General features: G+C 49.6%; 1 protein-coding gene across 1 annotated transcript; it reads left to right on the top strand.

Annotated features, from left to right (window-relative positions):
• Positions 1 to 48: 48 nt before the first annotated feature.
• BNIP3 (BCL2 interacting protein 3) lies at positions 49 to 15,229 on the top strand. Its single transcript, XM_015148471.3, has 6 exons — positions 49 to 210; positions 8,501 to 8,651; positions 9,266 to 9,350; positions 11,674 to 11,780; positions 11,857 to 12,006; positions 14,351 to 15,229. Exons 1-6 carry the CDS (start codon positions 165 to 167, stop codon positions 14,394 to 14,396), a joined length of 585 nt encoding a protein of 194 aa, XP_015003957.2. The 5' UTR covers positions 49 to 164; the 3' UTR covers positions 14,397 to 15,229.
• The last annotated feature ends 1,579 nt before the right edge of the window (positions 15,230 to 16,808 follow it).

The following is a 16,808-nucleotide window of genomic DNA, read 5'->3' as shown; positions in this document are numbered from 1 at the left end:
CCCGCCCCGCCCTGTGAGTTCCTCCCGCCGGGCGGCGGGGCTGGGCTCAGTCCAGGAGCGCAGCTGGCCGCGGCGCTCCGCTTTCCCAGCGCCCGCAGCTGAATCGCAGTCCGCAGCCCGCAGCCCGGCGCGGATTCCCATCGCCGCAGTCGCCCTCCGGCGCCATGTCGCAGAACGGAGCGCCCGGCATGCAGGAGGAGAGCCTGCAGGGTGAGGCCGGGGAGGCGGCGCGGGAGCCAGGGGGCGCGGGGGGAAGCCTGGAGGAAGGCCAGAGGGAGGCCGAGGGGGCGCCAAGGGAGGTTGCCCGGGAGGCCTGGGGGACATCGCGGGCCGTGCGAGGCTGCGCCACCCGCCCCTCCCGTGCCCACCCCTCCTGCGGGCGTGCGGAGCCCGGGGCATGGGGACCCCACGTACTGCCCGGGGTTCGCGGCCTCGCCGCTCGGGCGGGGGTTGGCTTGGACCCGGGTCGGACCGCACGGGAAAGCCCCGATTCTCCAGCTCCGCCAAGTTGGAATTCCACCTGGAGGTGAATCTGCGTCTCGCAGTTGGTCCGAGAAGCCTCAAAGTCCACGTTGCCCTCCGCGGTCTGTAGTTCAGACCCGTATTGGTTTTAACGACCAAACACCAAGGCGTGGCCAGTGGACTGTTATGTGCTTTAATTTTGTTATTAATGTTTATATCCGTGGTGATTTAGGATTTCCTGAAGGGTGAAGGCGGAGATGGGAGGGGGTTACAGTGTTTTTAAAATATGGCATTTAATGGGCATGTTCCAGTTCTACTAGAGGGTCGTTCCAAAACAAAGCTTTAAATTACTTACGGGTTAAGAAAACACAAGCACAAGGACGCTGCCAGTGCCGCACTCAGTCGTTACAGGCTGCTTAATGCCCGAGTAGAGGCTCGCCCTGTGCCCTTGGCTAGATTCGCAAGACCATGCGTTCGCGCAGCGGGAAACGCAGGCCCGGGGTGCAGGACTTGCCCCACGCACAGCCAGGTGGCGTGGAGACCCTCCCCACCCGGAGGGTCCGCGTCAGAGTCCAGACAGCATTTGCTCAGGGAAGCGGACATTGAAGCCGCCTTCCCAGGGTCCCTAGGGCCCAAGCCTGGGAGGAGGGACCTGGTGGCAGCTGACCTTTGTGTTCTCTGAAGCCAGAGTTTACTAAGCAAAATTAGCATGTAAATAAGCTTGGGAACGGGCTGCGGAAACCTCTGACTGTGAACTTTTAATCTTCATTGAGATTTTTTAAAACCATGTATCACATAAATTCAGTGAGTTGCTAATTTTATTACAAAAAAAAATTTTACTAGGCAGGACTTAGTTACTGTAATATATTAAATATATATATATTTGAACACTACAACCATTTTTTTTTTTTTTTTTTTTTTTTTTTTTTTTTTTTTTTTAAGAGACGGGGTCTGTGTTGCCCAGGCTGGTCTGAACTGGGCTCAAGCGATCCTCCCGCCTCGGCCTCCCAAAGTGCTGGAATTAATAGGTCTGAGCCACCGCGCCTGCCCTAGAACCATATTTTTAAAAATCCTGTAATTCGGATTTTTCCTCTTGAAATTTAAACATTGGTTATTACTATTTTGGAATATATTAAGGGGTGTTTTCCTGACTTTTGTTATAAAATCCAAGGGATGTTTTTATAAACTCTTTGCCATAAAATCACCCATTTTCCGGTTGTGTTACTCCTGACATTGTGCGTTTCACTGCCTGGCTGGGGATCTGGGCGCTGGGAGGTGGAGGGGGCCCCGGGGTGGCTCAGTCCTCTCTCCAGTATGTAACTTACACAGGCTGCTGAGTCATTGGCAGTGCAAGACGGCCAGCGCCGGAGTTGCGAGATTTTTGTTTTTCTGTTTTGTTTATTCTGTAAAAGGATAGTTACCCGCGGGGTGGATCCCATGTAGGCGATTCCTTGGGCCGCCCTGAGTGTCCGCGCGTCAGGACGGGGCCACCGTGGGCTCGGCGTGGGCGGGGTTGGCCTGTCCCGCGGGCTCCAGCCGCCTGCAAATCCGGCGCGGAGCGGTGGCTCGCCCAGGCAGCGCTCACCTCTGCCCCTCTGATTTCACTGCCCCTTGTTTACCTCGGAACAGAGAACTGTGGGAGCCTTGCAGCCAGACCCACAGATGGAAGCAGCGAGCACTCTCTCTGCCTGTACCCTCTGGGGCCAGCTGCTTTTCCTGAGGAGTTGACGGCAAAATGGGCTGATTCCGTTCCTTTCTATCTCTTGATCATTCTGGCTATTGTTGTTGACCCGCAGGATGCTCGTATTCGTCCTTTTTTTCCTCTTTATTTTTTACGAGCCCAGTCTTACTTTGTCGCCCAGGCTGGAGGGCAGTAGCACAATCATTATCAAGCTCACTGCAGCCGAGAACTTGGCTTTTTCTCCTAGGCATGTCACTGCTGACATGCAGGAGAGGTAGGATTCTGTGATGAGACCGGGTCACGGTTGCTTGGCGTCACTTCCTTGAAGGACCCACTGTCTTCACCAGGAGGGCATCAGTTCAGTAAACTGCTTGCCCATTTACTCTGGAGCTTCCGTATTTAATGATCCAAGCCCTCAGCTCTTCACCTACTGCTGTGTCTGCAACTGGCAGATGGTTCTCTTGTCAGAGGCAACTCACCATGGGTAAAGTTGTAATAGGGGAAAAGATGCTTCCACTTATTTTGGAGCGGAATTGTAGCATTGTGCGCTTTGAGACCTGAAGGGGTTGCAGACATCTAGATTCTTGTCCAAGACCTGCATTTCATAGATGGTCACAATGAGGTTCTAGAGGTGGAGTGAAAGATAAGGCTGGCAACTTAAGGAGAAGCCAAGGACTCTGCATTAAGCACCAGTGGGATACCTGGAGCCCAGATGCCTGAGGCTGCGTGCCATAGGCCAGGGTCCTGGAGGAGAGCCTGGCAAGGGGGGAAGGTTGAGGGAAGTGAGCCGTTAGAAGCCAGGGACCTGATTTACCTACCGGGCTGACCTGATGCTTGAAATATTTTGTCAGGCAAGTCACTTTTGTTCCTCTCCACACTAACCTGAGAAGCTTTAAAGGTAAAAACAGCAATTTCTTAGAGCCCACCTCCTCTGGGGAAGAAGCCCTTTGTATGGTTTTGGGGGTGCTAGTTCCCTCTGGGGTTCACAGCGCCTCTGCTTAAGGCTTTTTTTCTGGGATGCTGCCTCCCTCTCTTCTGACATTTATCCCAGAGCTTTTTCAGTCTATTTTCTGGATTCCACCCCAGCATCCCAAATAGTCACTTTCAGAGTGGGCTGAGGCTGGGTTTTTGGAAAACAATGAAAAAATACCACAGGTGATTCTCCCTTCACAGCCAGAGTTGAGATTGTCATCCCAGGTTAGGGCATAGGGTGGCCTTGAGAACTTGGCCCTGTGTTTACTCCACGTGGGGCTCATGGCTGTGGCCAGTGAATCCATGTTGAAGAATGGGACCCAGGGAGTTGCCCTGGGGACATACAGAGGGCAGTGAATCGAAGGCATTCCCCGGAGTCTGTCACTGGAGAGAGAACTGCTTTGGGCACCTAGAGAAGCTGAATGTCAGATGATTTTCTTTTCTTTTCTTTTCTTTTTTTTTACATAAAGCGAGAATAAGACATGGATTAAGAACTCTTGTTGGAGTGTTTTCTGTCTCTGAGATAGACCTATCAGTTTTCTTTTTGTAATGTGATGTAAATATAGTCTAGGCTTTTCAAAATCTCATCTGCCTTGATATAGAAGGGAGGTAAGACTTACTGGCTGTGTGTCTTGTTAGCACTGTAAATTATAACTAAGTAAGGAGGGGGAGGAACCTAAGGAGAGGGAGGTAAAATGAGATTAGGAAGGAGGGCTTTTGTTGCAGCAGCCACAGCAGCACCTTTCTTTCTGGGGCCTAATTATGCTACAGTTATTTGAAGTAAACTACTTGTGATTATGAGCAGGTTTTCTAAGGTCATTAAGCAACCTCACTCCCCATCTTTCTTTGAAAAGGTGAATGATCTGAGTGGAGAACTGTAACATGTGAGTAGATACACAGCATGCTGCATTCTCCAGGAAGTGCCTTTCCTACCCCGTTGCTGTAGGTTAATAATAAAACTCCTGTCCCTTAGTAAATCATTCCTGGGAATACAGCTTTTGGGCCCAAAGTCATTAGCCATAGACAATCCGGAATGGGTTTTTTTTGTTTCCTGGATTTTTAGGATCTTTTCTGGGGCGATTTTTAAAAAGCACTGCTTTGGTTTGAATATGTCCTCCCCATGTTGCCCGTGGTATGGTAGTAAAAGGTGGACCTTTAAGAGGTGGCTTGGCCATGGGGGCTCCTCTCTAGTGAATGGGATTAGTGCTCTGAGGGGCTGGATGGAAGGAGGTAGGTCCCTCTGTGCCCTCATTGAAGGGATGGGGCAGGAAGGCCCTCCCCCGACACCAGATGTTGGTGCCTGGATCTTGGACTTCCCAGCCTCTAGAACGGAGATCAATTTCTGTTGGTAAATCACTTAGTCTGTGGGATTCTGTTACAGTAGCACAGAGAGACGAAGACAGAGATACACTTGTCTCCACTTTATCTTCCTCTCCCTATCGTCTTCAGCTTGCCACTTATGTGATAGATACATATGTGTTTGGTCTTGACCCTACTTCCAGGTGCAGAGCACCTCAACCCCTGGGATTTCCTGAGCAGTAAGTGTCTCCCCCCGGAGACAGAGTTTCACTCTTGTTGCCCAGGCTGGAGTGCAGTGGCAGGTCTCGCCTCACTGCAATCTCCACCTCCTGGGTTCAAGCGATTCTTCTGCATCAGCCTCCCGAGTAGCTGGGATTACAGGCACCCAACACGCCCAGCTAATTTTGTATTTTTAGTAGAGACGGGGTTTCACCATGTTGGTCAGGCTGGTCTCCAACTTCTGACCTCAGTGATCCCGCCTGCCTCAGCCTCCCAAAGTGCTGGGATTACGGGCGTGTGCCACTGTGCCAATAAGTGTCTTAAGCACGTTTATTAAGAAAGTAAAATAAAAGGGTGGCAACTCCATAGGCAGAGCAGCCTGACCAGTGTGTGTGTTATTCATAGTCACCCTGTCAGCAGTGTGCTCCAAAAGTGCTCCTTGGTTCACCATTTTTGGTGTGAGTTGTAAGGAGCCCCTTCAGAATACATTGCTAATACAGTGGTTCGAGGGCGGCCCCAGGCTAGTTATTTGAGGTAGAAATTCCCAGGGAAGCCCCTCCTAGGAGGGGAGGGGACTGGAGATGGAGATGGGGGAGCCATGAGGTACGGGTAGCATGGTTGGGGTTAGGGTTGGGGTGTGTGGGGTAGGGGGGTCTGGTTAGGGTTAGGGTTGGGATGTGGGGTATGTGGGTGTCTCGTCTCGAGAGCGTGGTTGGGGTTAGGGTTGGGACATGTGGGGTAGGTGGGGATCTGGGCTGTATGTCATTTCCATTTGGCTCCTCTGTAATTGTTTCTGGTAAATTGATAAAGTAAAATGTTTTTCTGAGTTCTATGAGTTGTAGCAAATTATTGAACCTGAGGGGGGTGTGTGGGATCCCCTGAGTAGGTAGAGGGACTGGCAAAAATGTGGGTAACCTGGACACCCCATTCTCCACTTGCATCTGTGGGAACAGTCTTGTGGGCTCGACACTAAGTCTAGGTAGATAGTCAGAATGGAATTGAATCGTTGGACACCCCGGTGGTGGTGACTTGGTGTCCCACATTTGATGTTAAGAGTGGCATCGGAGAAGGGACACCTTCAAGCTTCAAGCTCCATTTGTGTTCCATATCGTCAGATATCTGAACAACACTTTGGCAATACTGTCTAGTCAGATGAGCGGTTTCAGGAATGGTGTGGTCTATCCATCTCGGAAGGCACCGTGTAGCCTCTGCCAGAGTGTGGGGCAGACTGGCCTGGGCCTTTCTCCTGCAGTGAGCTCCAGGCTCCAAGACAGAGCCTGGCCTGCCTTTGTATTAAGGGATGTGCTGCTTGCGGGCCAGGACATGAGGCAGCGTGAGAGGCCAAAGAGAACAGTCACGTGTTAATTTGAAAATCTGTGTGCCGGGCGCGGTGGCTCAAGCCTGTAATCCCAGCACTTTGGGAGGCCGAGACGGGCGGATCACGAGGTCAGGAGATCGAGACCATCCTGGCGAACACGGTGAAACCCCGTCTCTACTAAAAATACAAAAAACTAGCCGGGCGAGGTTGGCGGGCGCCTGTAGTCCCAGCTACTCAGGAGGCTGAGGCAGGAGAATGGCGTAAACCTGGGAGGTGGAGCTTGCAGTGAGCTGAGATCTGGCCACTGCACTCCAACCTGGGCGACAGAGCGAGACTCCGTCTCAAAAAAAAAAAAAGAAAATCTGTGTGATCGCGGCCGGGCGCGGTGGCTCAAGCCTGTAATCCTAGCACTTTGGGAGGCCGAGACGGGCGGATCACGAGGTCAGGAGATCGAGACCATCTTGGCTAACACGGTGAAACCCTGTCTCTACTAAAAAATACAAAAAACTAGCCGGGCGAGGTGGCGGGTGCCTGTAGTCCCAGCTACTTGGGAGGCTGAGGCAGGAGAATGGTGTAAACCCGGAAGGCGGAGCTTGCAGCGAGCTGAGATCCGGCCACTGCACTGCAGCCTGGGTGACAGAACGAGACTCCGCCTCAAAAAAAAAAAAAAGAAAAAAAAAGAAAATCTGTGTGATCATTTCGTTAGCAACTTACTGGAGGCTGTTTGATGGTATAAGTTGCAAATCCACATTTCTTTCCTGGGCCTTCGGCTTGCTTTTTTCTAGTTAATATGAAATATACTCAGCAACAAGTGGCGTATTGAGGCTGGGCCAGGCCTCTTTCAGGAGAGATGCCTAGTGTGTGTGGAAAGCTGAACACCTGCCTTTGCTTCCAGTGAACATGACAGATGAAGAGGCTGCTCCGTTCCCTCTAATAGCATGGTGTTGGTAGTGCTGTGTTGGTTTAAGGACAGTCAGCAGCTCAGGGTGATTATTCTACTTACTCAAATTATAGTGACTGCAAAATGAGATAATTCCATTGTTCTCCTCCGTAAGTTTCTCCATCTTTTGTGACCTGCACTTTCCTCCCACTGCACTCCATCCTCCATACGCTACCAGAGGAAGCTTTTACCAGATTTGCTTTAAATAAATAAACCTATGACACAAAGTAGAGAAATTATCCTGGGCCCAGAAATAGACGTGTGCCTATGTGCACGCTTCATGTCTGACAAAGGAAGCAGCCCAGAGCGGAGGCGAGGTGGGAGCTGCCTGCAATAAATGGGGCATCCGTATCACATCAGTGGAAAAATTAATCCACATAGATTTTGGATCGAAATGTGAATGTCATAACAGTAGAGCTATGTGAAAATAACAGAACAGAACAGAATAGCTCAGGAAGGGACTGCTACATTTGACTGAAGTAAAATCAAGAACTTCTGTACATCAGAAGGCATGATAAGTGAAAAGAACAAGCTACCAAGTGAAAGTTACTTGCAACGCATTTAAATATGCAGAAAAATGCATATCTAGAGTACAGAATTATCCCAGAAAAATGCATATCTAGAGTACAGAATTATCCCAGAATTGCACTTTTAGCAGTAAGGGAACGGGAGCAGCGTTCCAGCCTCAGTTTCTATTTATAATGGTGACAAGGAAAAAATACTGCTGGATGCCCACAAATAAGACAGATAATAGAAAAGAATGAGAGATTTGAAGAACCAGTTCAAAAAAGATGCTATCCAGATGGCTAGCAAACTTGTAAAATCGTGTTTAACATTGTTAGAAATTAAATACATGCAAAGTAAGCCACAAAATACAAGTAATAGAGGCTGGGCATGGTGGCTCACACCTGTAATCCCAGCACATTGGGAGGCCGAGGTGAGAAGATTGCTTGGGCCCAGAAGTTCGAGACCAGCCTGGGCAACATAGCGAGACCCCATCTCCTAAAAAAAAATAGCCAGGAGTAGTGGTACATGCCTGTAGTTCCAGCTATTCCGGAGGCGTCAGCTAGAAGATGGCTTGAACCCAGGAGTTTGAGATTATAGTGAGCCTTCATTGTGCCGCTGCACTCCAGCCTGGGTGACAAAGTGAGACTCCGTCTCTAAAAGAAACAGAAAATAGAGGTCAAACCTTTTAAAGAAAACTTTAAATCCCTTAAGCTTATGTTGACATTATTTTTTTAAGACCCCTTTTTCCAAATAATAGCCTTTTTCTTAGAGAAGCTCACTGCAAGAAAGCATTCTAATTGGATTCTGGCGACTCAGCAGAGTTCCTGGACATTGGCTTGGTATAAACGGACTGCAAGACATGGACAGATATGTGGTCTCAGCCCCAGGAGGCTTCCTTCCCGTACCCAGGGAGTGTGTGCGTAGACAGTCACTGCCACACGAGTGGGCAGAGGGATGTCTTCAAGGTGGGGTTAAGGGATGGTTCCTGGCGTGTCACCATGGCTACCTCTTGGAAATGGAGGGGCAGGCTGGTTAGATATTAAGACCAGATTCCAGAGTGGGTAGAAAATTCCATCTGTGCCCCTTTTTTTGTTCCCACCAGGCTCCTGGGTGGAATTGCACTTTAGCAATAATGGAAACGGCAGCAGCGTTCCAGCCTCGGTTTCTATTTATAATGGTGACATGGAAAAAATACTGCTGGACGCACAGCATGAGTCTGGACGGAGTAGCTCCAAGAGTTCTCACTGTGACAGGTAGGTGCACGCCAGCAAGCGTATGCGTTACAGTGCTGATGGTCTTCAGTGGGTGACAGTCACCTCTAGGACAGGGGGCTGCTGTTCCCCTCAGGCCGCGTTCGGGAGTGGCTCCTGCTGCCCTCTTTGGGGATGCAGCGTCCTGGGACTTAGTCTGTGGGGAGCCATGTTCAAGTCGCCAGTAGGCAGCAGAACAGCCATGAACTCCGCTCTGAGAAACGCACTCACGTGCCTCAGCAGGGCCGTGGTCGCAGGAGTGGTTCCTGGGTAGCAGCACTTCTGAGTGACTCCAGGGTAGAGTGGCTGAGTGGTCAAAGGTCGCGTGCCCTTGAGAACTGCGCAACAGACCGTGAAGGCGGCAGGTGACAAAGCCAGCCGCTCGCCAGCTGCCTCCCCCCGCCTCTTCTCTGAAGACTGGCTAGCTAACTCCTGTTGGGCTCAGCCGACAGGGCTGAGGAGTAGTTTGGCTCTGGCTGGTGCTGGGTGGAAGGGAAGACGCACACTGGCTAGAGCCCCTCATCACGGAGGCGGCTGGAGGCCTTTGGGGTTTGAGCTTCTAATGATAGAATGTTCACATGATGTTCTGTTTTTCTCATTCTATTCACATTGCCAAGCCCACCTCGCTCACAGACACCACAAGATACTAACAGAGCTTCTGAAACAGATACCCATAGCATTGGAGAGAAAAACAGCTCACAGGTAAGCTGGAAGAAGAATGCGAGTTATAAGTATTTGTGATCTGTTTGTACAGGAAATGGTTTAAAATGTAATTGAACACCTCAGAGAAAAGTCGGGCTTTAAGGGTGTCTCCTGTCTTAAAAAAAAAAAAAAAAAAAAAGTCCACAAGCACACGGGCTGGACACTCAGCTGAGCGGGGGCGGCGCCGAGTGGGACAGGCAGTGGGGGCCTCCCGCCCCTGCCTGCCATCAGGAATACACCGGAAAGGAGGAAGGGCTCCCTGGTGGCTGCAGCCTAGAGAGGAGGGAGGGACCACTGGAAAGGGTGGCAGTGAGCCAGCTACTGGCTGGTCTTTCCTTGTGGTTGTTGGTTGGACAGTGAGTGGGTTTTAACACTTGCATGCTGTGTGGGACTCAGGCGTTACCCGCGGGGCCATTCGAGGCCATTCGGTCACTGTGGCTGTGACTCTGAGGTGTCCTCCTCATTAGACATTGTCACTGCCTGCTGGAAATTACACCCTGTGCCTTTCCTAGCATTAGTCCTGAGCTAACTGGTGCCTGAGCAGTGCAGCATTAGTGGCTGATCAACCTGGTAATTTTTTTTTTTTTTTTTTTTTTGAGATGGAGTCTGGCTCTGTCGCCCACGCTGGAGTGCAGTGGCCGGATCTCAGCTCACTGCAAGCTCCGCCTCCCGGGTTTACGCCATTCTCCTGCCTCAGCCTCCCGAGTAGCTGGGACTACAGGCGCCCGCCACCTCGCCCGGCTAGTTTTTTTGTATTTTTTTTAGTAGAGACGGGGTTTCACCGTGTTAGCCAGGATGGTCTCGATCTCCTGACCTCGTGATCCGCCCGTCTCGGCCTCCCAAAGTGCTGGGATTACAGGCGTGAGCCACCGTGCCCGGCCTCAACCTGGTAATTTAGTGTAAGATCATCTTTTTTAAAAAAGTTTTTTGTAGAGACGGGGTCTCCCTGTGTTGCCCAGGCTGATCTTGAACTCCAGGGCTCAAGTGATCCTCCCAAAATCCTGGGACTATAGGTGTGAGACTGCATGTCCAGCCTGAGATGACTTTTCTAATGGTAACAGATAATGGGCTTTACATGCCGTCATTCAGCATTGTTGTGAAAACGGAGTCTTAGAGGAAAAAGTGTGCCTTGGGGTTATTGCCTTGGTTTACTATCATTCTCCCTTCGCAGATAGGGTTCGAGGCAGTGATCAGTACTGTCTTGCTCAGTTATATCTGGTAGTGCCTTACTTACCTTGTTGCAGACGAGATGCGCGATAAATGTTTTCTTGGGTGTTTGTCGATGGTGAGAACTTGAACGACGGACCGTGTTCTGTATTTTGGAAGCTCTGTGAGGAAGCATGGCCTTCCAGGCAGGATTAGTAGCTGGCTCTTCAGTGCTAGCTTCCCTCAAGGCTTCCTTCACCAAGGAAACAAGGAGTCCCTGTTACCCAGGCCTTCTCAGGGACATCCCCCTGGCCCCACTCTGGGGGTTCCAGAGCGCAGCATGATTTTGGGAGCCCCGGGAGCCCTGGCTGTGGATGTGTGGGTGCACCCCAGAGCGTGCGGCCTGCTCCTCGGCACATGGGGCTATATCCAGCTTGGGTATACCCAGATGTTTGGTGGGTTTGGGGAGCTATATTCTGATTTTCAATTTTATTTCTTTTTTTTTGAGACAGGGTATTGCCATTTTCACTGTTTTAAAACAAAAATTTCCCCTTAGTTTTAAAAGGAATTAGATGTTCAGGTACAGAATTCTGAAAATGCAAAAAAGTAGAGAACACTGAGACTCTCGGATTTAAAGTCCTCTTTAATGTTTCGTGCTGTTATATAATTCTGAGGATTTGGCCGCAGCCGTGGTTGTGTGTACATTTCTGCCTTTTCCCTCCTGCTTTTCCCGGAAGCATCTTGTAAACCTGCTCACTATCCAGTGTCCGTTTCCTTCGTCATGTCCCTGTTTTGAGCCATTTTCGGCTGTTTTCATTTTCTTTTGTTATAACCAGTGCTGCAGTCACCATCTTTGCCCTCATGTCACGTGACTTCCCTAGGACAGTGTTTGCCGCTGTCAGTACCCCAGCATCTCACAGTGAACCAGATGTATTTATGCCCTGGGTGGGACTCCCCCGAGGTGATCTGTACCTGGAGGAGGCGAGCGAGCCGGGAGCCGGGAGTGCGGTACGGCCCGGGGAAGGCCCCCAGCCCCAGGACTCCCCTTGGACCACAGTCCGGGGCAGTGACATGTGCCTTTGGGCTCTTGAATGGAGCCTGCGGCTGTGAAGCTCGGGTGGGAGGTGGGTGTCATGTGTGGTGCGTTAATCGGCATTTAACATCGACTTTATCTTAGTCTGAGGAAGATGATATTGAGAGAAGGAAAGAAGTTGAAAGCATCTTGAAGAAAAACTCAGACTGGATATGGGATTGGTCAAGTCGGCCGGAAAATATTCCCCCCAAGTGAGTGTGTTCTCAGTGTCACGGGGGCTCCCCTTGACAGAGGACACATCGGCTGACACGTTTCTTCCCGCCTCAGGGAGTTCCTCTTTAAACACCCGAAGCGCACGGCCACCCTCAGCATGAGGAACACGAGCGTCATGAAGAAAGGGGGCATATTCTCTGCAGAGTTTCTGAAAGTTTTCCTTCCGTCTCTGCTGCTCTCTCATTTGCTGGCCATCGGATTGGGGTAGGTGATGTGACTCTGTGACTCCCGCCATGGCATGTCGTGGGGCAGTTCTGGGTCACGGTGATTCATTCGTAAACTATTTCCTGAAGTCCGGCTCATCAGTTACAGCTTGGTGCATTTTCGCAAACACACCCACAGTCACTGTTTAGGTCAAGAAACCACCAGCCTGCAGCCCCAAAAGGCCCCAGCACAGGCGCCCTGTAGTGCTGTCGGGCATGGACGAGTCTGCCTGTTGCTCACTGTATATAAATGGAGTCACAGCAGGGATTCTTATGTCTGACCTTTGTCCTGTGTGTAGTTAAAAGCAGTCTCATTTCTGCGTAGTACTGCATGGTGGGGACGCCCCCAGCCGTCTGCTGTAGATGGAGGGCCTCAGTTACTTGCTGTACTTCCTCCAGGACCGGACTGTTGTTCTACTTAACTCTCAGCAATAAAGAAACCAGTGCGGTCTCCGATTTTTCTGGCTTGAGTTTCGCTCTTGTTGCCCAGGCTGGAGTGCAGTGGCGTGATCTCGGTTCACTGCAAACTCTGCCTCCCAGGTTCAAGCGACTCTCCTGCCTCAGCCTCCTGAGTAGCTGGGATTACAGGTGCCCACCACCACGCCTGGTTAATTTTTGTATTTTTAGTAGAGACGGGGTTTCGCCATGTTGCCCAGGCTGATCTCGCACTCAAGTGATCGCTCACCTCGGCCTCCACAGTGCTGGGATTACAGGTGTGAACCACCATGCCTGACCTTTTCTGGCTTCTTATACTAACTAATTCTGCAGAAAACACAGAGAGCAGGCAGGTGCCACTGTGGATTCTCAAGAGCTTTAGCTGCAGCAGTGGTGAAGAGCCAGAGCGGGAAGCCAAAACCGCTCCTCCTAGGGCTGGTCCCACCCTCTCTCAGTGGGGAGGAGGGGTCTAGTCCTGGTGTGCAAACAGTGTTCTATGGCTGCTGTGTATCAGACAGACTGGGAAGACTGGAATGCCACTGGGGGCAGGTGGCTTCCGTTGGCCAGAGGGCTCACATCTGGGGTCGAAGGAAACGGGATAAAAGCCACTGAGTTTCCTGGGCCGGGGCCTGAGTGCTGCCATGTCTCCACCTTGCCCTCCCATGTGTACGGCTTTCTCCTAGCTCTTGTACACATTCTCACGTCCACCCCCGTCACCTTTATTTCTGCCAGTGCTTTTTGGAGTCAGACCCACAGACTGCATCAGCATCACCAGGCAGTTTGCTTTCTGGAGCCTTTTCCAGAACTGTCAAGCAGACTCCGGGGGCAAGGCCTCAGGATCCTCATTTTAAATACGAGGTTTAGCCCTTCCTTTCAGGATGGGTTTCTGCAGCCACTGCTTCCCAACTACGTCCTCCGTCCTGCTCAGGTTTTCAGAGCCTGATACTGCCACTGGCGACCCACACCCCCTCAGCAGCTTTCCAGAACCGCACTATAAAATCTGCCCCGAAAGCTGCTGCAGCATGGTCTGTGCCCACAGTGCCCACCGCACCACTGCCCATAGGCCAGCACTGTCTGTGCTCACAGTACCCACCGCACCACTGCCCATAGGCCAGCACTGTCTGTGCTCACAGTACCCACCGCACCACTGCCCATAGGCCAGCACTGTCTGTGCTCACAGTACCCACCGCACCACTGCCCATAGGCCAGCACTGTCTGTGCTCACAGTACCCACCGCACCACTGCCCATAGGCCAGCACTGTCTGTGCTCACAGTACCCACCGCACTACCGCCCATAGGTCCGGAACCGCACTATAAAATCTGCCCCCGAAAGCTGCTGCAGCAAGGTCTGTGCTCACAGTGCTCACCCCACTACTGCCCACAGGCCAGGCCAGCCAGGCTTCCGATTCTGCCCCCTTTCCTGGAGACCCATCCTCCTCCCTCCTGGAGTGATGCCCGCTGGTCAGCTGGAGCGAGCCTCTCTTGCCGACCCTCCTGCATCTTTCCCACGACCGAATTTAAACCACGTGAGGGCAGGGGCTTCATTTTTAAGCAGTTGACCTTGGTGAGGCTGGTGGCGATGAACTGGCAACACCATCTTGCCCTGGTAGGTGACTTCCCCCAGCACTGAGTTGGAACAAAGCAGCTTTCTGTCTGGAAACAGCGTTTCAGTTTGGTGATCCTTCTAGGCAAGAATACAATCTGATGTTTTCTAATTAATACAAAATACATATTGATAAAACACTCGGTAAAAGATTACAGATAGATTCATTACAAAATTTTTATAATGGATATAAAATCACCAGTCCCTTGCATAAGCTCTAACCACAGTGAGCTACCCTGTTTCAGCTGTAACACAATCTCCTGGGAATCACAAGATACATTAACTACTGATTACTTTTTCTGTTAAGGATCTATATTGGAAGGCGTCTGACAACCTCCACCAGCACCTTTTGATGAAGAACTGGAGTCTGACTTGGTTCATTAGTGGGATTACTTCTGAGCTTGCAACGCAGCTCACTGAAGAGCTGTTAGATCCTGGGGTGGCCGCGTCACTTGTGTTTATTTGTTCTGTAAATGCTGCGTTCCTAATTTAGTAAAACAAAACAACAGACACTAAAATCATGTTGATCTATAATTATACCTATGAGGTCAATTAATAAGCATGTCAGACTGATTAATATCTATTGTAAAAATTTGGTAGTGAATTTGGATATTAGATATAAATACCTGAATATAATTTTAATATCCTATTCATGATGTATGTTGTATTTTAAAAATTATCTGCAACCTTAATTCAGTTGAAGTACTTTATATTTCAAAAGAATGAATAACATTGATAATAAAATCGCTACTTTAAGGGGTTTGTCCAAAATAAATATTGTGGCCTTATATATCACACTATTGTAGAAAGTATTATTTAATTTAAATGGATGCAGGTTGTCTACTAAAGATTATACATAACTATGCTAATTGTTCGTAATCAACAGAAACCAAGAGAGAGCTACAAACTCAGCTGTACCGTTCATACACTAAACTCTTCTTGCTTTTGCAGTATAAGGAATTAAGTCTCCGATCATTAGGTAATCACCTTGGATGATCAGTTTTCTGCTGAAGGCACCTGCTCAGTGTCTTTTCCTCTTTATCACTCTGCATTGGTGAATTTAATCCTCTCCTTTGTGCCCAACTTGTGTGTGCTTTTAAAATCAGCTTTATTCTAAGCAAATCTGTGTCTACTTTAAAAGACTGGAAATGGGGAAAAAATAAATAAATCTTTGCCAAATCCTTCAGATTACTGTATTTACATATGGTTTCAAATCAGACATCATAATAGCTTCTTGATGAAACCAGGACTGGTCCCTATTTTGATATTATCTTTCCTACAGCAAGCTTTTTAGAAAGGCTGCCTGCCCAGGCCTTGGTGTTTCATCTTTCCACGCGTCATTCGGGTGTGAAATCTAACACTGTCATTTGTAAAGATCTCTGTTGATACTACCTTGGAAGCAGTCACTTCTGGAGGAAGTGGATGGCATGACATCAGAATTCCTTTATATAATTTAACCTCAGAATAGTCTGAGATCATTTCGAAGCACGCTGGTCAAGGAATTCTGTTTCTGTTTTAGAGCAAATATGTTTGCTGTTTGTCTTCCATCACAAACGTGGAGTTTCAGCACCTTACAGAGCTTAGTGAACCCACCCTGCTCACCATCAAAGTCAGCACACAACAAAGCCAACCACGTGTCCCCCTCACAGATGATAATGGCTGAACTCTCAGTGAAACCAGCTGTACGGCCGGGCACAGTGGCTCACGCCTGTAATCCCAGCACTTTGGGAGGCCGAGGTGGGCAGATTATCTGAGGTCAGAAGTTCAAGACCAGCCTGGCCAACATGATGAAACCCCATCTCTAATAAAAATACAAAAAATTAGCCGGGCGCAGTGGCATGTGCCTGTAATCCCAGCTGCTTGGGAGGCTAAGGCAGGAGAACCGCTGGAACCTGGGAGGCAGAGATTGTGGTGAGCAGAAATCACGCCACTGCACTCCAGCCTGGGAGGGAGAATGAGACTCCATCTCAAAAAAGAAAAAAAAAAAGAACAGTTGGAGGTACTGAGCTCTGGGACTGGGCCAGTGTGATGGCTCCACACGTGTAATCCCAACACTTTGGGAGGCCCAGGTAGGAGGATCACATGAGTCCAGAAGTTCGAAACCAGCCTGGGGGAGCATAGCAAGACCCTGTCTCTACAAAAAATACAAAACTTAGCCTTGTGTGGTGGCACACACCTGTAGCCCCAGCTGCTCGGGAGACTGAGGCAGGAGGATCCCTTGAGCCCAGGAGTTCAAGGCTGCAGTGAGCCAGGATAGTGCACGCAGCCTGGCAAGAGCAAGGAAGACCCTGTTTCAAAAAAACCAGAACTCTGGGACTGGAGTGCTTTAGACAGATGGGACAAGAATCAAGTTTTCTAGAGGTGTTTTTCATTAGATTGTAACATTAGACATTCATTAAAAACGAAGTCTGATGTGTGTATCCATGTTTTTATCTTTGAGGTAGGGTAATGGCAGTAAGTGAGCCTTTCTGAATAGCTTTTGTAAACAGCCCTTCTTTTCTACAGTGGTTAATATAAATAACTGCCCACACCACTCATTTCATTAACAAGTTTACAAAATTAACATTACCTAAATGATTTTGATAGAAAAACATTGTACATTTGGCCACTATTTAGCTAATATTTACTCTGATGCAGACACTTGCCCATACACATCTGCTTAGGGTGTGGAACGGGACGCCTACACGTTGCTTACAAGGAATGCGCATGACTGCGAGAGAGGAGTCGGCAACACCTCAAAAAACTCCAGCCCTGCATCTATGCTT

Source organism: Macaca mulatta, chromosome 9, assembly GCF_049350105.2.
Source record: "Macaca mulatta isolate MMU2019108-1 chromosome 9, T2T-MMU8v2.0, whole genome shotgun sequence".
Lineage (NCBI taxonomy): Eukaryota > Metazoa > Chordata > Mammalia > Primates > Cercopithecidae > Macaca > Macaca mulatta.
Note: the sequence above shows the minus strand (reverse complement) of the source record. Positions and strands in the feature narration are given on the sequence as shown.